General features: G+C 45.9%; 1 protein-coding gene across 1 annotated transcript in view; it reads left to right on the forward strand.

The window, feature by feature from the left end:
- Positions 1-20,433, forward strand: part of LOC131258793 (histone-lysine N-methyltransferase, H3 lysine-79 specific) — a 33,431-nt gene extending 12,998 nt beyond the window's left edge. The window contains exons 2-7 of the mRNA XM_058260171.1: positions 3,964-5,047; positions 5,127-6,556; positions 7,099-11,150; positions 11,292-11,501; positions 11,574-11,993; positions 18,127-20,433. Coding sequence (XP_058116154.1) covers positions 4,781-5,047; positions 5,127-6,556; positions 7,099-11,150; positions 11,292-11,501; positions 11,574-11,993; positions 18,127-19,355 — 7,608 coding nt within the window. The 5' untranslated portion in view covers positions 3,964-4,780 and the 3' untranslated portion in view covers positions 19,356-20,433. The remainder of the gene's footprint in view (positions 1-3,963; positions 5,048-5,126; positions 6,557-7,098; positions 11,151-11,291; positions 11,502-11,573; positions 11,994-18,126) is intronic.
- Positions 20,434-25,412: the final 4,979 nt, after the last annotated feature.

The following is a 25,412-nucleotide window of genomic DNA, read 5'->3' on the forward strand; positions in this document are numbered from 1 at the left end:
AGTGGTAATGGAATTCATTTCATTCTGCGAATAATTTAACCTAACGGCATTTGTAATTGCTATCGATTGCGCAACTTTCCTCCCCGGTGACACGGGTTTTCCCTCCAGCATGTGTTTTCTCTCTCTCTCTCTCTCTCTCTCTCTCAACGATCCACTGGCTCTTTCAGTCTGTGGCTATCCCGTTTTCCACCCTCCGACCACGACCTACTGGCGCACCACCATTCCTGTGAAAATGTTATCACATCAAATTAAGTTAAGCATGACGGCTTTTTTCCGCTCCGCTCCAACCTTCCGCTCCACCGTGGGAAGGAAAACTGTCCGGACGCATACATTCGCCCGTTGGTAGGAGCGGAGAATTTCAGGACCGAAAGGACGATCGATATTTTGGATTATTTTGGGACCGTAACTAACCATTTCCATTATCGTGCTCACACTTCTCCCATCTTCCCAGCCGAGGAAGGACATTTTTTGTGTGTCCTTCCTTTCGGGCAGGAAGCCGTGTTGCAAGGATGATTTCTCTTTCCGGAATTTGCTTAACGTAAATGGATGTGGAATTGTGGCTTTCGGAATGTTTACAAAAGCTTAAGTAATTGGCTTTCTAAAGCTATCCATATCTTTTGGGGAATAATAAACATCTTAAAGAATCGATAACACCCAAAAGCGTTAAAAATAGGAATCAATCAATGGCCTACAAAATGGCGCCTTTGGGGCTGGCGATGATCATTCTGGTTACATCTTCGATATTTATTCAATTATAATTAATCTAGCGAACACGTGTGCAAATATTGACCATTTTAATTAACAACTCTGGCCGCCGCGTGCAATCGCAGTTCGACGCATCAAATATTCGCGCTCGTCAATGATTCTATGCCCTTACGGGGTATGCGCCGCCGTATGTTGGCATAACACAGTGTTTGCAATTGATTCTGTCCGCAAACTGACCTACTTTTCTCCCGTTCCATCAGCCAGCAGCACGCTCGTCGAATAATGGCAAGCAAGGAAGACAATCTGGTTCAATTGGAGGAAAAGGGAGTGGATGTTGATGAGGGACGCAAGAATAGAATAGGCAGAGATGAGAACAGAAAATAAACATAACCATGGCGATCTGGTCCACATCCCTGTGCATCTGTCTTACGGTTCCATTTTCCCTTGAATTACTGTTGATTTTTGTGTGCTCGTGAATGTTTGTATGAATTATGAATAAATTGTTACTATTTTCAATTAGTTTTGCAGAATGTTTCTTTCTCATTTTGTTCTGCACAATATTGATGCAATAAATTGGCGCTTCTCTTCTACTTGCTGGATCGTGTTCCTTTCCCATTTGCGTCAACATGTTCGCGATGGAAATTATTTCCGTCTGTTGCCTGCCAGGCGAGGAGTTTCAAATGGTTCATTTTTCGAATGCATTCCTCAAATGCCGACGAAGAAGTCGAGAACAATGGGCACTGAGTCTGGAGGAAGGTGAAGCAGGTCATCAATTTGAGCGAATATTTGGTTTTGGAACTCGATTCCATTCCACGGTGCGGCCACGTTTCAGCTACATTTTCCAGCGTCGGGAGGGTGTTACGGGTCGGAAAAGCGCATTTCTGCGCTATTTTTAGCCTGTTCGGCGAAACCAAAATGCACCGCGCCACATGGATCGAATGAGTGGATGGCCAAAGAGGGAGGAAAGGAGACTGTTTGCGGCCGAGTACTGCAACTGCTGCATTCAGTTGGCGCACCACACAAAATGGCGTTGAGTGTGCACGGGGGTGTTGAAGGGTGGGTGGGTGCTGTCTGGGTGGGGGAGACGGGAAGGAAGTTTCTATGTTTGACCTACATTTTCGCGACCAACGTTTTTCCTCGCTGCTGCCGGTGTTCCCGGCAATTCAGTTTGTGTGCATGGCCCTTGTTTTTTTATTTTGCTTCAGTTTTGCTTCCCCATCGACGTCGACGTCGACGTCTGCAATGATTTTATGTTTTTTTTTTCATTCGTTTTAGCGAGCAAAGTGAATTGCAAGTGAGATGCGCGCCTAATGATGGCGCGATCGATGATTGTTTGAACAACTGCGAAAACACGATGTGATTTTTATTTTCAATCGATTTTTCTTGATGTTGTTTATGGCCGGCTCAGTGGCCTTCGTTGGTCAGTCGACGTCGACGTCTGCAATGATTTTATGTTTTTTTTTTCATTCGTTTTAGCGAGCAAAGTGAATTGCAAGTGAGATGCGCGCCTAATGATGGCGCGATCGATGATTGTTTGAACAACTGCGAAAACACGATGTGATTTTTATTTTCAATCGATTTTTCTTGATGTTGTTTATGGCCGGCTCAGTGGCCTTCGTTGGTCAGTGGAAAAATTGATACACAACACAATGTGGACCGATGCAACGATGCGAAGGTTGATAACAGGATTGAACAAAATGCATGAAAATCATTCATTCATAAACTACGAAAACAATCATTTATGTATACGACACTAGCATATGCTGGGACAACATTCCAAGCCCCTCTTCCACTTCTAAGATAACATGTTTTGTATTGCCTCAGCAGAACATTCCTTAGTTTTTTAATTTAAATCAAATTCAACAATCTACGCTCAAGCGGTGACGATTGGTGAAATGGTTTAAATGTTGTAGGTGTTGAAATATATTAAAATACATTTTTATACAAAACTTATTATAATAAAATCAATACCTGTTTCACTATCATGTGTAAGAATGTTTTTGTTGTTGTTTTGTAAGTCATTTTTACAATTTTTTTTTGTCATTTTATTTTATTTGAAATAATTATGTTATAATAATCTATCAATGTCAACGATGTGTCTGTGTTGTCATAGGAAAGGTAATATGGGTACCGGTTGAACACGTGGTTGTTGGGCAGCGTGTATTTGCCTGCGCTTTTCCGGCGTGGCACGAAAAATCGATACTGCAATGGCGTCGCCAGCCGTCGGTCGTCTGGTTGGTGCGTGTGAGTGCACACCATCTCACATCGGTATACTCGTACACACTCTCCTTTGGACGATAGTGAAAGCACGGCAGTAGTTTTGTGTGCCTGTCTGGCAAGAGCTCCGCCTGATGCACCAATCGTTGATGCAATTAGAGTGACACGATCTGGTCTGGCCGGGCCGTACATTATTCCAGCGAACGTGTGTCGTCTAGGCTGGGCGAAACATACCTGGAGCGACGAGATTTGTAGACTTGTGTGTTTGCTGTGGACCGGAGGGTGGAGGGTGGAAAATAAATGCCATTGCCAAAACACTTTCCTTTCCCGGTCGGTCGAACTGTATAATGTACACGTCAGGCCCGGCGGGAGGCGACCTTCCGGGCGAAGTGAGACACAATTGGGTCTGAAAAAAAGAAGAGATCATTTCCGTCCCGGTCATACGCGACCACTTGTCATGTTTTTATACGCTCCTGCTCACCACGTGATGTGCACGATTAGCACGTGCTGTCATGTTAAATAGCGACATCATTCAAACAGTAAAGTGTGACGATCGCTACTGCTCACCACACTACTCGGCCTTTCGCTCTGTTTAACATCGCGTGATGCAATGCTAATGATGGAAGAGGGACACACACACTCCCAAGCAAGCTCGAAGACCTGTTGTAACGTTGGTTTATTTGATTTTAAACCGACAAGGCTAGACACAGGTAGGCTATCTTGAATAAATAGACAACTTACTATATCGCTTTTAGTTTTAGCTCACCGAAGGGAACCTTGTATCGATGGGGATTAGTGCTTAGCAGTAGAACAACATCAACCGGTATTAGGTTTAAGAACGAGCTGTAGCGAGTCGTAGATCGAATACTCGATTAGCCGATACTTAAAGGGGCCGATCTCAAAGGGGAAATTTAATTTTGGTGCTTCTCAGAAGTTTCTGACCTGGAAAACAACACATGTCTAAAGATATTTCTTTCATATGCATACGTTTGGAATAATATAAATTTATTTACTGATAAACATATGTTTCCCCTCTTTCAGAACAAACCACCCCGACACCGCCCGCGACGATGCATTCTTTCCACTGGAAATCGAAGCATCACCAGAAGAAGCAGCAGCTGAAGCCGCAGGGGAAGTCCAGGAAGCTGAAGGCATCCTTCTTGATAGCAGCCGGCGCTCCGCAGCAGCTTTTGCAGCATCTGGCCGGCGTAACGCGACCGGCACGTCGCCACACCAAACGTCTTTTGCAGCTTCAGCAAAGTCAGCACTACTCGGCGAGGATTTTAACGCCCCCCGGACAGCATCGGTACGATCAGCAGCAACGGGAGGGGCAACAACGGACGCAATGCTCTTTGAGCTATAGAAATTTACGTTCAAAGTGAAGTGTCCGCTTTATATGCTGGTGGAAGCGCAATCAAGTGTGAAGGGATCACGTGAAGGGATTCATCTGAGAGTTTGAGGGAAAAACAAAAGTAAAAGAACAACAGTGGAGGGGGCGCGCGGAGTGTGTAGTATAATAGTGTAATTTTAGTGCAAATAGTAGCTGTAAGTAACGGTTAATATAGCACAACGCATAAGCGCAACCATCTCGATAACAACAAAAGGGGCAAAATTGTCACCGCTCGGTACGAAGTATAGCTAGCCAAAAGTGAGCTCCTCAACTGTACCGTATAACTACTACCTCGTGTAAGTGAAGACTACCGACCGGTGACTAAACAGCTACGTCAATTGATCGTTCTCGTGCGCTACTAGGTGCGTGTGGTAGTCGTTAGTCGGGAGAAAGAGAAACCGTTGCAGTACGCCGAACCCCGGCAACATCGTGGATTAGTGAGGCGGGCAAAGTAGCAAGGCCATCGCGATGGCAACGCCAAACTATAAGGAGCTGAAGCTTCAGTCACCGGCCGGCGCGGAACCGTTTCTGTATAACTGGCCGTTCTCGATCGGCACCGGGCACGATTCCGGCATCGAGCTGATCGAGAATGTGCGCTGGGTGTGCGAGGACATGCCGGAGATCAAGTCCGCCATCGAGGAGATCGATCTGAACAAGCTCGATACGGGGGACTACGATGCGATGAAGAATCTGTGCGACCGGTTTAACCGGGCGATCGATAGCGTGGCGGCACTGGTAAGTTTCGAAGTTGAACGTTAGATGATCAGAAAGGTTTAGGTTGACTGTACTCTATGTTTGTTTTGTTGTGTTTTAGCAAAAAGGCACGTCACTATCGAATCAAAGGTTCACCTATCCGTCGCGGGGGCTCCTGAAGCACATCATACAGCAGGTGTACAACCAGGCGGTGGTGGAACCGGAAAAGCTTAACCAGTACGAGCCCTTCTCGCCGGAGGTGTACGGTGAAACGTCGTTCGATCTGATCTGCCAGATGATCGACCAGGTGAAGATCACCGCGGACGATGTGTTCGTCGATCTCGGGTCGGGCGTCGGGCAGGTGGTGCTGCAGATGGCCGCTTCGACGCCGGTGAAGGTGTGCTTCGGCATCGAGAAGGCGGACGTGCCGTCCAAGTACGCCGAGGGAATGAACACCACGTTCAAGCTGTGGATGCGGTGGTTCGGCAAGAAGTACGGCGACTACGAGCTGATCAAGGGCGATTTTTTGGCCGACGAGCACCGGGAAAAGATCACCTCGGCGACGATCGTGTTCGTGAACAACTTTGCGTTTGGTCCGAACGTTGATCATCAGTTGAAGGAGCGGTTTGCGGATTTGCGCGACGGCGCCCGCATCGTCTCGTCGAAGAGCTTCTGTCCGCTGAACTTTCGGATAACCGATCGCAATTTGAGCGACATCGGGACGATCATGCACGTGAGTGAAATGAGTCCGCTTAGGGGATCGGTGTCGTGGACGGGTAAACCGGTGTCGTACTACCTGCACATCATTGATCGGACCAAGCTGGAGCGGTACTTCCAGCGGTTGAAGACGAAAGGCACGGAAAACCATGACGGATCGCTTGGTGCGGGGGGTGGTGGAAGTGGATCGCACTCGACGCGTGCCTCTCGGTCGCGCAAGGACAACAGCCACCATCACCAGAAGGCGATCACGCACGACGACAGCACGTCCGAGAGCGATGCGGACGTGGTGGTGCCGTCGGCACGCAAAACCTGGTCCGACTGGAACAGCAGTAAGGAAGGCAAGACGAGCCCATCGGAAGAGGAGAACAACAACTCGCCGGTGCTGCGCAACGGGCGCATCCCGGTGGCCACCAAGAAGCGGCGCAAGATTACCCGCAACAAGGTACCGGTCAAGAAATCGGATCTCGCAGCTGCAGCCTCTTCGGCGGCGGCGGCAGGCACTATTGCGGTCGCACAGAGTAACGCTGCGATGGAGGGGGTGGCTGCTGCAGCCGTGGCCGTCGCGGCCATGGTGGGTGGTAAGAAGCGGGGGCGCGTCAAGAAGGGACGCCAGCGAAGGCCGCTCAATATTGCCGGGTTGGATCTGCTGCATAACGAAACGCTGCTCAGCACGTCGGATCAGATGATCGGCAAGCGGCTACCGCCGGCACCGGGCTGCGTGGACCAGCAGCTCACCTCGTTGGCGGGCGACATGCAGCATAACGAGCTGGACATTCCCGAGGCCCCATCGGAGACGCCGTACGCGTTGCAGATACTGCTCGATCTTTACAAGTAAGTTGTCCTGCAAGGTTTATAATGCGAGTTATTTTACGTAGATCTATTGAATTTTCAGGCATTGACTTTTGATTTGATACATCTTATCAAATATGGGGAAAGATTTACATATTTTCGCGTGTATAATGTCACCTTTATCCAACACTACCACAGTATTTTTGACCAGGTTTCGGAAAAAATATTTTGTTAGCGATTCTTGTTTTCAAAGAATTTCAATTTCTTTAATTAAAAAAAAAAAATTATTACTTTTTAATGTGAAAACATTGTGTTAAAATTTTGAAGTAATTTTTAAATTGCTTGGGAACTCTTTTGCGGATGGTGTTTAGTGGTGAACAAAAGTAACATTTAAAATTTAAGATATTTGAACTAAAAGATTCGTTTGAATGACAACAACTACAGTAATTAGTGCAGAAAAACTACATCAGAAACAAAGTAATGTTGATGCACCGAGCTTATGTAATCACTGACCGTTAATAGAAGGCAGAAAGGGATCGGTTTTGTATACCTATACATTTAAATATTATGCTTCTCTATTACAGAACTCAATTCATGAAGGCAATCGAAGCGATGCGCAAACCCACGTACAAGGACAACGTCCACCAGCAGATCGAGCGGGAAAAGGAACGCAACCAGTGGCTGCTGAACCGGGCCGGGCAGCTGGAGAAACAGATCAAGGTACTGATCGACGACAGCGTGGCGTTGTTGAAAGCGCGCATGAACGAGCTGGGCATCAGCACGACGAGCCAGAACGATCTGCTGTGCAAGGCGAAGGAGATCGTCGGCCGGCACAAGGAGCTGCAAGGTATGGCGGCCCGGTTGCAGAACCAGGTGAACGCGATAGAACAGGACCAGAAGCGGCTTGTCCTGCAGCACGTCTCCAAATTGACCACCGACCAGCACCACCAATCGCTGCAACACCCGCAGCAGCAGCAGCCGTTCATCAAGACGGAAGACATCGAGCTGACACCGTCGAGTTCCAGCGAGGTGGTACTAAAAGCGATCGCAAACACGTTAGCGCAGCGTAAGAAGCTCAACGCGCAGGTGTCAAACTTGGAGAACGAGCTGAACCTGATCGAGAAGATGACCGAGGAGCGCAAGACGATGGCGGCAATGCAAACGGCAATGGTTACCAGCAGCGCCAACATCAGTAGCAGCAGCAGTAGCGGTGTTTCAACGGCCACTTCGACGATTATATCCGTTGCCCGTGCTACGGAAGTGCGTGAACACGTACTGGTCCATCCGGCCCACTCAACCGGGCACCATCCGCGAGACCATCATCATCCGATGGAAAGTGGTGGTATTGGTGTAGGAAAGCAGCAGCATAATACCCAATCCGATTCCGCTTCGCACGGGGTCGGCCACCGTGGTTCATCGGGTTCCGTTCACGTGCCGCCACTACAACCACCCCCGCCGGCAGCCGCACTACCGCCGGTGACGGTAACGGTTCACACGACGAAGCAGAGTTCCGGTTCGTCGCGCTCGTCGCAGCGAAAGTCTCGGGAGCACCGTACGCGTTCGCAAGAGTGGCCCGAAATTCCCGACATTGGCAAGATCGAGGAAAACAATCCGGAGATACTGGCGCAGAAGATCCTCGAAACGGGCCGGCAGATCGAGGCGGGAAAGCTGCTGGCGGCCGGAAAACATTCTTCCAAGGAGCGTGGTGGCGGTGGTGGTGATGGCGGCAAGCATTCGATGCAAGCAACAACAGTAGCAGGAGGAGCTTCGGGCGCGCCACTACCACCACCACCACCATCACAGGCGGTGGCTGGCCCTCAACAACCTCCTCCCGTGAGTCAATCCGGAGCAGTTGGCTCGGTGCCGTCGGCTTACCATCAGGTGCACCCTGCCCACCATCCTCATCTGCATCATCCAGATGCGGCACTGATGCCCGCTCCTGCATCGACGATCAACAAAGGACATCATCATCATCGCAGCAACAGTGCTGGATCGTCAGGTGTCCCATCGGGTGTTGTTCCGAACTCGGGCGGTGGAGGGAACAGCGTTAGTAGCGGTGGCGGTGGCGGTGGTCTTCCAAAATGCTATGTACCTGGATCTTCGGCGATCGATCTTCACAGTGGCGCACGGAGCGAGAGTGGTGGACGGGGAAGTGGGAAACTGCACGACTCGCATAAGGTGGTTAACTTTGAGGATCGTCTCAAGAGCATTATCACATCCGTGCTGCAAGGACCGTCGAAAAGCGGATCTAGCTCCTCAAATGCTTCGAATGGCGCCGCCCCATCGGGAGCGGGTGGTTCGGGGAGTGCTTCATCCGGTGGTGGACAGCGTGAGGTGAATCACCATCGTAGTGGCAGTGGTGGTCATCCACAGCCCATGATGATGGTGGATCCGATGGGATCGTCGCCTATAAAGTCGAGATCGGCTGAAGGCTACGGACCGCCGGGGAGTGGTGGAAAAACAACCGTCTACCTACAGTCTTCCGGCGCTCATCATCATCCTTCAATGGTGGTGCCTCACGACATGTCCTCACGATCTCCTTCTTCCGGTGGTCCAAGTCCAACGGCACATCATCTGTCGCATCCGTCGCACCTGCAGCAGCAGCAGCATCATCACCATCAGGGACCGATGAGTCAGCAGCAGCAGCAGCAGCTTTTACACCACGGTCATCCACCTCATTCTCAACATGCCCTACAACAGCACCATCAGCAATATCAGCTTCAGCAGCAGCAGCAACAGGGCATGTTGAACGTCATCACCAGCGCGACGCACCATCTAAACTCGAGCACCACAATAACGACCTCGCCAGTGCCAACGTCGCCGTACAAAATGCATCCCACCGGGCCACCACCGCCGACGTCGATGAGCGATCGATCGAAGATCTCACCGAGTTCCAAGTACTACACGCCGAAGGGAGGACCAGCTGGCACCAGTTCACACCTGCACTCGCCCGGCTCGTCTTCCGGGGTCAGCACACATCAGCAACTGCTCGCGCTACAGGAACGCGAGCTGCGCGAGCGGGAGCGGGCAATGATGTACGCGGCTGCCGCGGCATCGGGCAGTGGTTTACCGCTCGAAGCGCACCACCTGCATCATCATCCCTCCGCTCATCACCAGCGGGCGAGTTCCGCAGCATCAGCCATGGTCGACGGTGGCAAGATGATGGAGTTTAAGGCGCCGGAAAACTTCCGCTACGATCCCCGAGCTGCTGCCGGTGGCCCCCCTCCGTCGGCACTCGATGTGTCCACCTCCGTTGCGCTGCAGAGTCATTCGCGCAGTTCATCGACGAGCTCGCTCGACGGCATTCCGGCGGATTATGGACCACCGCCAAATTCCGGTGGCGGAGCTGTTCGGTACATCGCGATAAACAGTGGCGGAGGGCAACAGCAACAACCGATACCACTGGTCACCCATTCGCCCGGTGTGTCATCGCAAGGAGGAGGTGGAGGAGGAGGAGGAGGATCCTCTTCGTCGCAACACGGTGGTAATAATTCGCGCCCCGGATCATCCTCATCGCAGCCAGACTACACGCAAGTGTCACCGGCAAAGATGGCCCTCCGGCGGCACCTTTCGCAGGAGAAGCTAACCCATCCTTCCGCTGGCGGTGGAGCCGGACCACCAGGTGCCGCCGCCGGTGGAGGAGGAGCCAGTGGTATGGCGAAAACGATCGGTGATCTGGTGAACGGTGAAATCGAACGTACACTCGAGATATCGAACCAGTCGATTATAAACGCGGCGATAAATATGTCCGCCCAGCAGCAGCAGCCGACAGTGACGCCGCCTGGTGCGAACAACGCATCGGTAGTGGCCGGTAGTGGTGGTCCACCGCCATCCTCCGCCAGCCATACGGTGATCAACACGAACGTCCAGCGCCCGGAACGTGTCAGCATCCGGGTGCTAGAGGACGGTGGACAGGTGGCCGTCGGACCACCGCCGGGAACGTACAGTCCCATTTCGCGCCCGGGAAGCGTCGGCGAGCCGAGTAAATCACCCGTGCACCTGCACGGTCAGAACAATCTCGCCACACTGTCGCAGGTCGTTGCGTACAATGCGAAAGCACCGGCCACCGCACACAAGGGATCGTCTTCGGGAGGAGGAGTACCTTCGACGGGAGCGATCGTGTCGCCGCGCGGAGCAGTGGTTGCCACGCAGCAGCAATATTCACCGGCCTCCTCGGGGCCTGTTGGTGGAGGAGGCCCCCCCGGTTCGTCCAGCAGTGTCTACCAGCAGCAGGCACCTTCGGCCCGCCACGAGCGACATCCCGGCGAACCGATGCCGTACATGGCACTGCCCCGGGCGGACATGAAGCCCTACCTGGAGTCGTACTTCACCGACGAGCACAAGCGACAGCAGTTGCAACATCAGCAACAGCAGCAACACCAACTCCAACATCAACATCATCACCTCCAGCATCCCGTGCAATCTCCGTCGCCATCCAGCATGGGACATCCGGGGCAGCAGCAGCACCACCACCACCCGGCACACGGTATGCATCATCGCGGTGTACATCCGATTGATTTGCATCGTGGGCCGGCAGTAGCGATGACCGAGGCCGGAATGATGTCTCGATCGCGCGAGATGCTCATGATGGAGGAAAGTCGAATGGAACGGATCAATGGTGGCCCTCCGCTGGAAGGTAAGTGATGCTGGCTCAGTTCATTCGGATAAGATTTGCAAAGCGCATTCGAGCATGATTCCAAAGCATTATAGTCTAGTGTTAGAGGCAATGTTGAAGAGATGTTCTTTATACTAAATCTTCTATCCCATTTGCTCGTAGGTCTGGCTGCTTCATTGCAGGCACGTGTTATAGCAACACTCAAGATCAAGGAGGAAGATGAGGAGCGTCATCGGCGGGATTTGGGCATCCATCATAGCGCTTCCGCGGCACCCACCAGCAGCAACAATAGTAGTAGTAGTATTAGTAATAATAGCAATATCCACGGTGGAAGCCTTCCGATAGTACAAACTGCACACATAAAGTCTGAAAGTATGTCTCGACCAACAATCGAATCAACCTTGTTGCTGTGCCCATTAATCTAATTTGATTTTGTATTTTCAGAATACACCTCATCCTCGTCTTCATCATCCACCTCGTCCTCGTCGTCCTCGTCCTCGTCGCTGGCTTTGAAACGAACCTCACCGATCGTGGAACATCCACCCGGCACCCGTCCGCCCAAGATGCTCTACACATCTTCGTCGGCTTCGGTAGTCAGCGCGTCCGATTGTTCCGATGCAATGATTGCCGGCAATCCTGAACTGCTGCAGCACGTGTCCCGAGGTGGTGGTGCTGCACCGAACAGTGCCCCAACCGGTGCCGTCGTTGGTCGCGGCGGGCTACTCGTAGCGCCACCGCTAGTGATGAGCCCGGAAATAAACTCCGTGGTGGACGATGGGGGTCGCCATCATCTCCACCATCAGATGCACGCCATACGCCACCATAACCACCATCATCATCATCATTCACGGAACGACGTTGACGGTAAGCATGGTGTGGTTGGAACGGAAACTTAACCGCCTTCCGACTGAAATTGCCACCCTAACGTGGAACTTTTTTAACATAATTTTTAAGTCGATCTTTCTTTTTGTCTTGTAGTGCTACAGTTCTTGTTTTGTTAATTAAACTCCTCTAACGTTTATGACCTCTCATGGTCGTGGTTCGTCGTTGTAGATTCTCTTGTTTTGTTTGTTAGAAAATTTTGAACATTTTCAACGCTTGACTTAAATCAGAATGGAAAACTTTTTGAAATTATTTCAATGTTCTTTTGCGTTGGTACATTCATTCTCGTTTTGTTTCCTCACATCGTTCCTCTGTCGAACTATTGCATACGACAAGCAAAGATTGTCATTGATTTTTCAAATCCCTGGTCATGGTTGACCATTGCTACTCTCAATACTTCAAAGAATGACGACAGTAGAAAGTTACGATCGTTATTGTATGATAAGTGTATTCTAGTGCTTTTGCTAACCGTAGTTTTAAAAGTTAAGAATATTCCTTCTGTTCTTATTGCGTGACTACCCTATACTGAACGGATCTGTTGTACTTCCTTTCTTTGGCTTGAAGTTCCTGTATGCTGCATAGATTTGAGTTGTTTGTAACATTGTAGACATTGTTTCTATTAATATATTCCCTTTTCACCTTAAGTTCCTTTTTGGTGCTACTCCCTTTCGGCATAACATTTCTAGTGTCTCATTCAACATTCGTGGTCTTCGTCTTCGTGAACAACCATCGTTTTTTACGTGTTGCCTTTAACATTACTGTCGGGCATGGGTAAATGGAAAATTCAGCTGGGGTTCGGAGGAATTTATGCGATCGTTGCCTGGAACATAAACCAGGTTAAAGTTGGTACATTAATGTACACCGATGCGAGGCGGCCAGTATGATAGAACGTTACTAAGATCGTTTTTCTTCTATTTCGTTTACTCTTTATCACGTTCCAGACGGAACTACTACCGCCTACTACCATTAGGTGTGCCTCCTATTAGCCACGATAGTGCACGCGATCGTTAGTGAGCGATTAGATCGACTCCAACCCATCTCACTTTATCTCTCTCTCTACCCCCCTTCGTCTGTCTCCCATCCGCAGTAGGTACAATGTCGTGTGAGTGAGTTTGATCTGGTGTGTGTTTTCCTGTGTTTTGTTCGTTTTTTTTCTTTTTTCGTGCGCTTCCAAATTCACTCTCGCTTTTCCGATCTCTCTTCTTTTTGCGTTGGAGTGCTTTTCGTTTTGGGTTTTCTAACGAAATTAAACCGTTTCATTGCACATGTTTCATGGACTTTTGTGTGTGTGTGTGCCACTAAAATCCCACTGAAATGAAAAGACTGAATCAGTGTAGTTTTATCATGTGAGATTTTTTACATCACACAAAACGGCAAGTAAGTGGAGGCGAAGTGGAATCTCCATTGTTGCTGCACCAGAACCACGGTTGAACCACGCTTTTAGAAGAGCGCACCGAAATCTTAAAAATAAAATACACGAACACACATACAAAGAACCACGCACGATGTACAATATGCGTCAATCATAGTGAAATATGGTTATGATTTTATTTTAAGTTAAATCTGTTCAAAATGTGTCGTAATGAATAAACCGAAATTCTAAGTAGGACCACTATTGGGTATCAAGCGCCCATTAAGTATCGCATTTCCTCCGAACCACATCTGATCACTTCCATATTCCACTATCCTGTCTGGTATCATATTTTCTTTGCTCTTTACGTAGCTCATTGTTATCACCCTTATTTGTGTTGTGTCCTGCTTTCGTAGATAGTTTCATTTGTTGTTTCGCTGGTGCGATTTATCCTTTTCTGTTTTACGTTCTGTTGTGGTGAATGTACAACTGCAACTAAATCTTCAGTTCCGTTTACTGAAAACATAATTTATTGTGATTTTATTTCTTTACTTCTGCAAACTTTTTCCTAGTTTGAAAGGTTGATCGGGGTATTTTCAAACCCCCCTAAGATTATTTTAGTTTTCCTTCCTTACATTTGTTTTAAATAGTTTACCGAACAGTTGTGGTCTAAATTTAATTGTAAAAAGAAGAGATTATTTAACGGTAGAAGATTAGACGTGCTAAGAATTTTCAATTAAGAAATATCGAAATTGTCTAACACTAAGGAGAGTTAGGCTGAATCATAGATCATAGAAGTCTGAAGGAAATAAGTCCGGTCACTGATGTGTTGTCTGAGAAGTTGAGAGATCAAGTCTCCGAAGCTGGTTTTCTGTCCCATTCTGTCGTTCTCATTGCTTGTTCTCTTGTGAATGTTCTTAAAAAAACCAAATCGAAAATCTATCTTTCTTTTGCTTTTACCATCATCGTTGCTCGCTAGCAACACAATCTGCTGTTCGATGTAGCGCTAAACCAAGTCTACCGAGAGAGGGGGAGGGTCTGGAGGGGATTAGGGCGCGTTTGCTCTTGTCGAGGGTGCATCTAATGTAACATAAGCATTGCTTCCACATCTCTCCTCGCTCGTACAATGGGGGTTTGGGCTAAGATAGATCGATGATAAAAAAAAAGATGCAGCAATCAAATATAACAGTTTCTGTAGTGTGCAACCTGTATAAACAAACCTGTGTGTATATTGGTCTTAGGCCACGGTACTCATCTGAGCTCAGCCACTACTACCAATACTACTACCTCTACCTCTGCTACTACCACGGATACTACTTCAACCTTCAATACCACCGGTGGTAGTCCTTCCTTCACTACTAGCAACGAATCAACTACTTCAGCTAATACTTCCACCACGGCGGTCGGTCACAGTGGAAAGCCGGTAGCGATGGTGGAGTGTCCGGTGACTGCGCCGGAGCCTCGCAATGGATGCGTCTCGCAGCCGCAACCGGTCCAGGCAACTAACAGCAACGTAACTACCACTATCATAATCAACAGCGTGACTGGCACGATCGAGTGCACGACGGGGGGCTCGGCCGGTGGGACGGTCACGATAAATGCTTGCGAAACGCCCCGCCCGGGAACCCGGTCCTCGCTGGCACTGGCAGCTGTCGAGCCGGCGGTGTTCAAAATTCTCAGCACAATGAAGCAACCGCATCCTCCGGCGGGTCGAAAGTTATCGGTGGTCGGGCTTGAGAAGAACATTGGAGGAGGAGAAAATGGAGGCGCCCGGTGCGCTGGTGGTGGCGTGCAGGTCAAACCATTGCATAGCCGTACCGTGGCCTCTATTGCTGCTGGTGGTGGTGGTAGCATATCGACAGTGTGCAGTTCGCTGGGTCCTGTCGTCGTTGGCCCTGCGGCCGGTGATAGCGTGAAAAAGAACGCCATCGGGGCGCGGGTGAAAAAGGCAGTCAAAGTTATCACCGTACCCGGTGGTCAGTATCGGGACGTAGTTGTCGGCCACGTGAGCGCGCCCAGCTCGACGAAGGCCTATCAGCAAGGGACAGGAACAAAGAGTTTAGAAGAGGCTTCGGTGGTGGAACTAGCACCTTCATCACAACTACCACCGGCACGGAAGACTTCCCAAGAAGTGCTGCAACCAGTAGTGCAATCTCCTCCATCTACTACTTCCTCCTTCCCTCAGCCAACGGCGGCCCTCACGAACGGCGACGGAATCGCATCGGTTAGAGCTGACGAAGGCAACGATGCTCGAACATGATCCTCCCTCCTCCGACCGCTGTTCTCCGTTTTCGGGCAGCTTACACGGGAAGAATGACGGGAGGGGGAGGGAGAGAATGGACCCTATGGCCCACTGTAATGTGGCTAGTCCGAAATAAACCATCTCACTAAACATTCCACCACAGGTAAGTTTTCTAGGCTAGGGTGCACAGACACAGAAAAGTGGAAGCAGATTCCACGTCCACGTTTGATCATTTGCAATATGCGAGATAGCAGAACATAATCTTAAAAGGTTAGGGAACGAACTCAAACATACAAAAATCATCATCCGAGTATATGCACACATTCTCATTTTATCTCCTTCAACAACAACAACAACACACCAAACAGTAGGGCGTCATCGATTGAGGCAAATCCAGCGCTAAAAGTATAAAGCATATTATTGTCGAAAATGTTTGAAAAAAGAAATACTAACGATTGGATGAATTTAAAGAATCAATTTCGACGTTGACAAGCGTTGGATCGGAATCGCTTTTCGCGAGAACAAATCGAGGATTACTACGATTGCACTCGTTCTGCTTGACGTTAGCTTGGTGTGTGGCAAGTGTTTCGCGTGTATTGGCGATCAGTAAAGTCAGCATTGCTTCGTGTTTGTTTTCCATCTACTCACATACGGCGTTTATTCTCCGTACCTGCTGATTCTTAGTTCGAGCTTAGTGTTCTTCTAAACAGAATATAGGACCATTTTTGAAACATGCTAACATACAGAGGCTCCCATCTATCATCATTCAACGAAAACACAACAATTACATCCACTAGCAAAGGGGTTCTAATAAATGAGAGGATATAAATAATAAAAAAGGGTGACCAGAGGATTATAATAATGCTCTATAACAAACCAGCGGCCTGGACTGTGTAAAGCGGAGATAAGTTGATAAGGATGTGATGGTGGTATAAGAAACTCTAGAAGTTCAAAGTGGTATAGAAAAACAATTAAACTCATCATATAACAGCGTGTTGAACAAGCATTTGTTTTTCTAACCTTCTCTTAGTTTCCATGATCTAAATATTTTTCATTAATAACTTGTTTTGGTTTTTCTTTCTAACAAAACAATTGTTTTAATATAGTCTCAAAATCAAAATAAGTTAAGTTGTTGCAAATGTAAATAGTAAAAGCAGAGGAAAAATTGTAAGAAAATTGACTATCAAAGCAGAAAATCAACTACTGAAAATATACCAAAATCATGAGCCGATAACGTTTACTAACAAAACAATGGTTAAAAACGACAGAAAAAAGAAACCAGCAACGAAAAAACTCATACAATTGCTGCGAAATGTGTATATAAAAGGGAAAAATATAATATAAGGAACTACTAAACAAAAGCGCAGCAGAATTGTGGATAGTAAATTGGACACCCTGGGACCGCCCTTCAATACTTCGTGGAAGGAACAAGCAACAGTTTAGTTTTATAAGACCCTTAATTCAATTTTTCTCTTGAGAAATGTATGTACTGGACCATGGAATCCTTGCTCAAAGTCCTTGCAGCGCCAAACAAGCTCCGGAGAAAACTATCTTCACTGTTCGATTCTCTTTCGGTTCACTCCAGCTGTCCATAAACTGGCCGAAACATTGTCACTAATGGTTTCAACCTGTCAAATACATCCAATGCAGCAGCGGCACCCATCTATTGTACTGTATCACTTGCATGTTTTTGATCGTGTTACTTATTTCGTGTTTCCTGTCTTATCTAATATTGTAAAATGGAAGTTTTTTCATTATTACCGGCACAAAATGTACATTTCCACAATCTATCCAGCAATTGGCAGGCGTGAAATGCAAGCACTTTTAATTTATCATTTATTAGGTACACTTGTGTTGCGTGTGTTTTGTTGTACTCATAATTATTGTTATTATCGGTTGTGGTTTTTGGTAGATTTGTTCACTTTCCCGTTAGTGCTTATAAGGCACTCACTGTATTAGATATAGAATACATATAATTGTCGTGTAGTAGAAGATTTTAGTACTTGCGTTAATTTGATTTTTTTTAGAATCTAGGCTAAGTTCACTGCTGCCATTGTTTGGTTGTTGGGTTATCGTGTGTTGTTTTAATTGAAACTGACCCCTTCTTTTTTGCAATTTTATGGTGGTGGTTTTCTTTCTGTATAACATAAAGTTATTGTTGTGTTTCTCGTTGTCGTTGACCTTATCATGCATATCATTTAGCTATATTTTAGGGAAGAGAAAAGGTTTTTTTTTCGTAATATTCTTTTTAGTTTTCTCAAATTTGTTATCAGTTTATTTCGATTTTGTCTTACGTTCACATTTTATTCATTACACGGCGTAAGTGTAATGCCAGTTGTAATAGTGGAACGATTTGAAGTGGTTTGATTGAGTTAAAGGATCTTTTCCGTTCGCTTAATAATATTGTTTTACGATTTGGTTTTCAAGTGTATGAATTTTATTTGTGACGTGCTTCAACAAGAATGAGATTGAGCGGGCTGTATCTTCTAATTCAATTCATTTCCATCCTTAACCCCTCCTAGATGACGTGGTTGGTGACGACGAGTCAAGTTGGCATGATCGCGTTAGTTCCGGGTTTGATCGGCTGGTTGCATTTGCCTCGACCGAGCTGGACAAAACACGCCGCTCGAACGAAGATGCGCCACCGTCCTCAACCAGTTGCACCACATCACCGGACAGTGGAATCAACCAGAGTGATCACAGCAGTCGGACGTTCTTGTCGTCGTCCTCGTCGTCCTCGCAGCTCGATGTGCCACCGAGCAGTGCTAGTGCTGGCAGCAGCAGCAGCAGCCTAAGCAGCAACAGTAGCAACAGCAGCAGCAGCAGCAGCAGCAGCAGCACCGGCAGCATCATCAGTGGTTTGGTCGGTTCCGGGGGTAACGCTGGCGGGGCACCGCACGGTGGTGGAGGCAACGGTGTCGGTGGCGTTGGCGGGCTAATGATGAAACACATGGTACCGATCATCAAATCATCGCCGGCCGAACCGGTCGACAGTCCGCCACTGTCGGACGTGGGTCTTCCGCGGACACCGAGCCCATCCTCGAGTCCGCCACTGCTCTTTGGCCATCCAACAGTGTCGACGATCGCGACCGGAGTCACAACCTCCGTTGTACAACCGTCCCAGTTGCATCCAACAAGTAGTACCGGTGGCGCTACAAGTACCACCAGCAGCACTGTTATGGCAGCAGGAAACTCCAACAGCAACAGCAGCAACAGCAGTAGCCTCGGTATACCCCTCAAGTATCAACGTCAATCGAAGTCGTCTTCATCCTCTTCCGAGAAGCACTACAAGAAGAAGTTCCGCGAACGCAACTGGGAAGAGTACGAGGAGAGTCTGAGCGGTGGCCGGAACAGTGCGATCAGTGGTGGTGAACCAGCCGATGGAGGCGAAATCGTCAACGTAGGAACGTCCGCTTCCGGAAATGTTTCAAACGTCGTAGGTGCTGATGGCAAGATCGGTAATGCAGATCATCACCAGGGAATACCGCAACAACAACAGCAACAACAACAGCAACAACAGCAACAGCAACAACAACAACAGCAACAGCAACAACAACAACAGCAGCAGCAACAGCAGCAGCAACAGCAACAACAACAACAACAGCAACAGCAGCACAAGCACAAATCGGCCAAATTTCGACCGAAAGGCAAGGATTGGAACTGGGACGACGAACATTCAAACGCGTCGTCCGGTTCGGCTACGTCCTCTCGGACGGGTCGCTCGGCGGGTGCAAGCGGTAACACTAATTGATTGATCGTGCAGTAGTAATGACACCATCTTGTTGTTTTTTTCCTGCGATCATGTTGTTTCCTTTAATCTGTCGATCTCTAGGCCAGAGGATCAATAATGGATTTTGTTTCACGTGTTCAGTTCCTTCACAGAACTTCCAAAACGTCTCTAGTTGTACTTTCTAAAACCGCAGTCGATAATTATTTAGGCTAGATCTTGTTTTTTTTTTTTGTAGAATTTATTCAATTTCGCGGTCGAAACGTTTTGCTCAATTAATAATTAATTTCAATGCGATGAACGTCTTTGAACTGAATTACGAAATTCGAGGCATTTTTTTTTCTACTAACATTAGAAGCTTGGAAAAACATTATGGAAGTATCATAAATTTGTCCTAAAATCAACGTAACAACACACACCACCATAATGACGGTTAATTGAAAAGAAATAATGTGACATGCAACAAAAGCTTTTGTTATTTCGTTTTTTTGCGCATATCAAGTTTTTAACATGAAATTATTTGTGAGAATTAGAAAGGATGAAATTGTGAAGTTTTGGTACAACAGTCGATTGTAATTTTCTTACTTTCTATTAAAGGATAAAAGCGTGACATATTTTTGCAAAGAAGTTGTCATTTCATATTCAATCGTACCAGTACCCTGTATGCAACGACGATAGGAGTTAGGTTTCTTTTTACTGCCACAAATAATTCCGATGCTTCCTTGGGCAGTAACAAAAAAGGAAACACACAAAACGAAACGTGTAGCGGCCGCGACTAAGACTGATTTGAATTGTTTCACTTGTTAACTGCCAACTTATTCTTTTAAACGAGTCATATTACTCCATCCTGCCACTTTCGCGAAGAGTTAGGCTGTGTTTTTAGGTTTCGATTTTTCGGAGGGAACACTAAACTTATCCCGGAGACACGGAACAGGCCGGTAGTAAAGTTAAATTTATTCCTTTGAAACTTTTGAACCAAACATCTAGTGCATCGTCAAGCATTTATCCTAAAACCTCTTTGAAGTCGTTCCGAAGTCGTCGAACAGCGAATTCTTCCCGCATACTAAACGCTCCATCAAATGCTTACGTTTCCGTTCTTGTTGGGGATACACACACACACAGTTTAGCTGAATAAAGAAAGAAAATGTTTACTTAAGGAAATTAAAACATCAAATGGGCACCTGCACAAAATGCGAAGAAAATACTTCACAACAACACCCGGAAACAAGAAGCAAATGATAAACCTCATTCGTGTTATAGCAGGTACTATTTTTTAGCACAACACAGCGGCACACGATAGCGAATGCAATAGAATGGAACGGAGATCGAATACAAAAAACGGAATAAATGCAACATTACGGTAGTAAGGTGCAGCTGTGCAGACGATATTGAAATGAAAACAGAGGAATATATATTTCTAGTACTGATACTGAAGCACTCCGTACATGTTGGTGGAATGAAAAGGGAAACCCAGGGAAACCGGTGGTTGCTTCGATTATAACCAGGCCAAAATAGTAGATGTTTGTCCTGTGAATTTTCCTTCAGAGACGGTACGGGAGCATGGTAGGCCACGTCACAACATTAAGTTGTCCTTTTTTTTCTTTATCTTTTTACTTCGTTTTCGTTTATTCTCCCAATGTTTTCTTTTCCATTTGTTCTTACTTTTTATCTGTTAAACCTCCGTGTGTCTTTTATCGTTGGTTCCGTTGAGTTCGAAAAATGTGTTTTAAGTTGTTCATCGGCATCGGTATTGCCGATGAGCGGCTGGCATATGATGTTATGTTGGTAGTGTGAACACTTAGTTCTTAAGTAGCCAATTGTAAATCACGATCTGCGCGTCTGCGGAGTCTGCACTTTTAAGCGTTTGTAAGGAGAGAAGGGCACGGTTTTTTTTCGTATCGTACTCTTATGTTATACATAAGCAATTAGTAAACCTAGAGCAAAGCAGAGTAAGGCATAGTTAAATAGCAAATCAAGCCCGTACCGACTTTTCACGACACCGGTTAGAGACAAGGTAGTCTTTTAGACCAGCAACGAAAAGCAAGAACTGAATGAGAATTGTCAAACTGTGTTTGAAATAATTTCGAAATTAAAATTCATTTTCTTAATAATTTTATTTATTCCTTTTTTATTTTATTTGAGTTTGAGTTCAACGATTTTCTAACATCATCCTGGTTTTGTCTGGTTTGGCTGTATTCGAAAATTGCGCCCCATCCGCTATCGAAAATCGTTTTCCATCTGTTATGCGCCTTTCACACACATCATAACATTTTTCGTGGAACCATAGAGCATCCATCTGATGCATCGTTTTGGGATTCTTAAATAGAAGAGGAGGGAAAAGCAAAATATGCCAAAATTATACCTACAAAACTCTAGTACGTACTACCACTTAGGGGGAGGCATTTGTAGAAACGTCTAGCTCATCCGCGAGCCCCCGCGTACCTGAGGCGTCCAGCATCATCGGCGGGGGTTATCGTTCTTTCAAGCTTTTACGGAAGCTTTTTTAAAATACGAACCATTACAAAATAACAAATTACAGGTATTACCCATACGCAATGTAGAAATATATCTCTCTCTCTCTCTCACGTTGGCTAGTGGACGGTAGTGGGATGAAACAGAAGAGGAAAACGAAAGAAAAAACATAGAAAAAATGGGGCATGGATGTGCACGCTCAGCACTATGGATACAAAAGTGAATAGAAAGAAAGGAAAATAAAGGGTATTTGTAATACACACTTGTTTGACCAAGAAATAACAAAACAGCAAACGAATGCAATAGTAGAGGTACACCAAAAACCCCCCAATTCGCATGAACCTCGTACGATCACAGGAAACATTAGTAGCAGAGAACAAAATGGATGGATGAGGAAACAATCTTAACGGAAAACCGCGTATATTAGTCGGACGTGGCATCTTTGGGTGAGAAAATGTTTTAAACAACCTCGTCCGATGTCGAGCAAATGTGTAATTTTATGTAAACTATATTCATTTGCTCCTTTTTTTTTTTATTGCGTTGCGCTTACCGCAAAAGGGCTTTAGTTCCATTTTACGTTACGAATTAGTTAACTTTCCCTCCGGCTCAACGATGAGCGCGTAGAGCACACAAATGTGTAAATCAATCGTGTTTATAATATAAATCCTAATACCCTCAAGCGAGATGGGATACACTTAGTGTAGTAGAATATTGTTTACCGATAGGGGTAACGTAAAATCGCTCGGACGTTGTAAAAATTGTATTTAAATTATACACATTTTATCATTTTTTTCGTATCCCGTCGAGTTTCGTCACGTGTTTTTTTCTTAATAAATGATCTCTGGTAACGTAAACAACCATCTCGGCTTGGATTTTGGCGTATGGTTTTGTACTGCTAATTATAGGTAAAATTAAGTTAGCCGAAACGTAATGATCCGTGGCGCAACGAACTTCCTGAAACTTATTGGCCCCGTGGCTCACCGCTGAACTTTGTTCGTTTGGTTTGTGAACGTTGCAGAAGCGTAATAAAGCCCAGGAGCAAACGAAAGAAACGGGCAGACAAAGCATAAGTTTTAGCGCGTAGACCACTAGTCGTAGCATTGAGGAGATGCATTTATGAGTGTATTCTCGTAGAAATTTACAAAACGAACACAAAAACAATGCAAAACAAAACGAACGTAACATCAAGTAGAGCGAAACACTCACTTCGAGAGACAACTACAACAACAAGGGAAAGCATTAAAACAAACTACATAAATTATTAGAACGTAATCGATATAGAGCTGGCGCAGATTAGGGCTGCGGAAAACAAATACAAACAAAAAATCTTATCCGTAAGTAATCTTATTTGGAGGAAAAATAATAATTATTATAATATTAAAACCTGAAAATATAAACATTCTACAAAAATATTAACATTTTGTTTGTGTGTCGTGTTTTCATGGTTAGAAACATTGAATCGTGTTTTACGATTTTTTCTTAATTTTATTGAATGTCATCATGCAGCTTAAAATAATATCAACCAGAAGGAAAGAACACGAAGAAAAGTTGTTGTTTTGTAACTTATGTATTTACATTACCATTTGTTACAAATGGTTGTTATTTGTTTACTCTCCAAAGACAACATCCACAACCACAATATCGGTATTCAAACACAGTTTATGATCTTTTATTTTTTTTGGTTTTTTGGTCGGAATACAATCTACTTCAAGGGCTGTCGGTTTGTATGGATCTATAAACTTTTCACAACTTCTAGCATCGATTGTTTACTTTTATTTCTGATTCATGGACACCCTCTTGGCACGCAGTAACAGTTCTAATCGGGTTTCATTTAAACCTTACGCAACATTATATATTTGCTACACATGTTATATCATCCTACGCTTATCTCCTCTTGTATTTGATCACATCGTTACATCTTGCTATAGTAGTTAAAACTTACAACGCTACATACAAACATACAGTCGCAACGGTGTGCTTTACAAACGATGTTGCTCCTACGGGCGTTTGAATCGGAGTTTTCCGCTATCTTGCCAATAATGTAGTACCCATCTATTGGTTCGCGCTCTAGTGTCGTGTTACACAGATTAATTACATTTATTTACCGGTAGTACAATTTCTATCATCTCTGTTAGAACACGGCATTAATCACACGTACACATACAAAAGATTATATTTCTTTATACTGCCACAAACTTCCTACCTTTCAACTACTTCCTCTAAATTACTTTGTACAGACAAGTTGACCAGTTGCATGCTTACAGTACGCTAAATGTTGATCCTTTTTACAATACAAACCGTCATCACCACCTGTACCCATCTTCAGTTGTTTGATTCTACGAATCTCAACAGCGATCGTCCTTTCCCGATAACAGCACCGTGAGCTTTTTGTGTTTATCAGTGTTCAGTACACTGAGAAAAGAAAAAAAGGAGATAGTCTTCCAGGAGGACACTACACCTATGCCGCCTTCGTTTGGCGTAACCCTCAGTACATTGGGAGGTGTAATCCTTGAATACATAGATCGTTGACAAATTTAAGTACCCTTTCGTTTTACCTACCGTCCGGTAGCGGATGATGATTATGCTGATGCGGTGCCCGCTTTACAAAGTATGCTTCAAAGCAGCGATTGTGCATTAGTTTTTCTCAGGAACTGATGACTCTAGCTTTGCAACTGTGATCACTACTTGATTATTTTACTTGTCCGAACGCCATTGCACGCGTTTATGCGAACTCTATGATACGAACTACTTTTATCTTGGTTTGTAAACTTTATTTCTTGAACGTTCAGGATTTTTACAATGGACACGATACATCTACCGTGGCTTTCGATAGAATTTTCAGAAAATCTCCATATTGCCTCCGGCTGGACAAGTGTTGCACTGGTTTAAAGGAAAAACAATCTATTCTAAACAAAACTGGCACATCATCAACGGAATGCTGCTATAAAAGGTAAATTGGAAGCAAAGTGTACAAATCATGCTATGGAACAATCGTTCTACCTTTTGTTCGAAATACTTTGGTTTGAGTTCCGGTGCAAAAACTAACCCAACATTTCAATTTACATTGTAGATGAGTCTTTGCTAGAAACGCACAGCTAAAATTTTCTGCATGCCACATCGTAGTAAATCAGTTTCTCGGCGTAGGATCAAAGTGAGGATTTATTAAAATATGCCACGTTTTGCGTTAAAAACAACATTATGGAACATATCTCCGCCGAGGTTGGTTTTTAAAAACATACTTTTTGGCATCATTGCTGTGTCAAACGAACGAAAACGCAAGGAGGATCTGCAACTCGAGAGCTGTCGGGCCATCATTTCACGGAAAACCCTCTATCACTTGTTTTATTTAACGGCAACCGGCTGCAGGAGGAAATACAATTACATCTGTTTGTGGCTACAGCTTTACAGATGGCCTCCCCGCCGACAGGCGGACTCGGATTCGGTTGCCGCTGATTGCGATGTCGTACCATACATCTTCATTTGGGGCGTGTTTTGCTTCGAGTCGAATGATTCAGCATCCCTTTCGTCCGACCGTTGCGTTTTGTCCTTCATTAGCCTTCGCCTAGCTACCGGTTGCAATTTTTCTTCATTTCCGTGTTTGTCTACCCC

Source organism: Anopheles coustani, chromosome 3, assembly GCF_943734705.1.
Source record: "Anopheles coustani chromosome 3, idAnoCousDA_361_x.2, whole genome shotgun sequence".
NCBI classification, from domain to species: Eukaryota; Metazoa; Arthropoda; class Insecta; order Diptera; family Culicidae; genus Anopheles; species Anopheles coustani.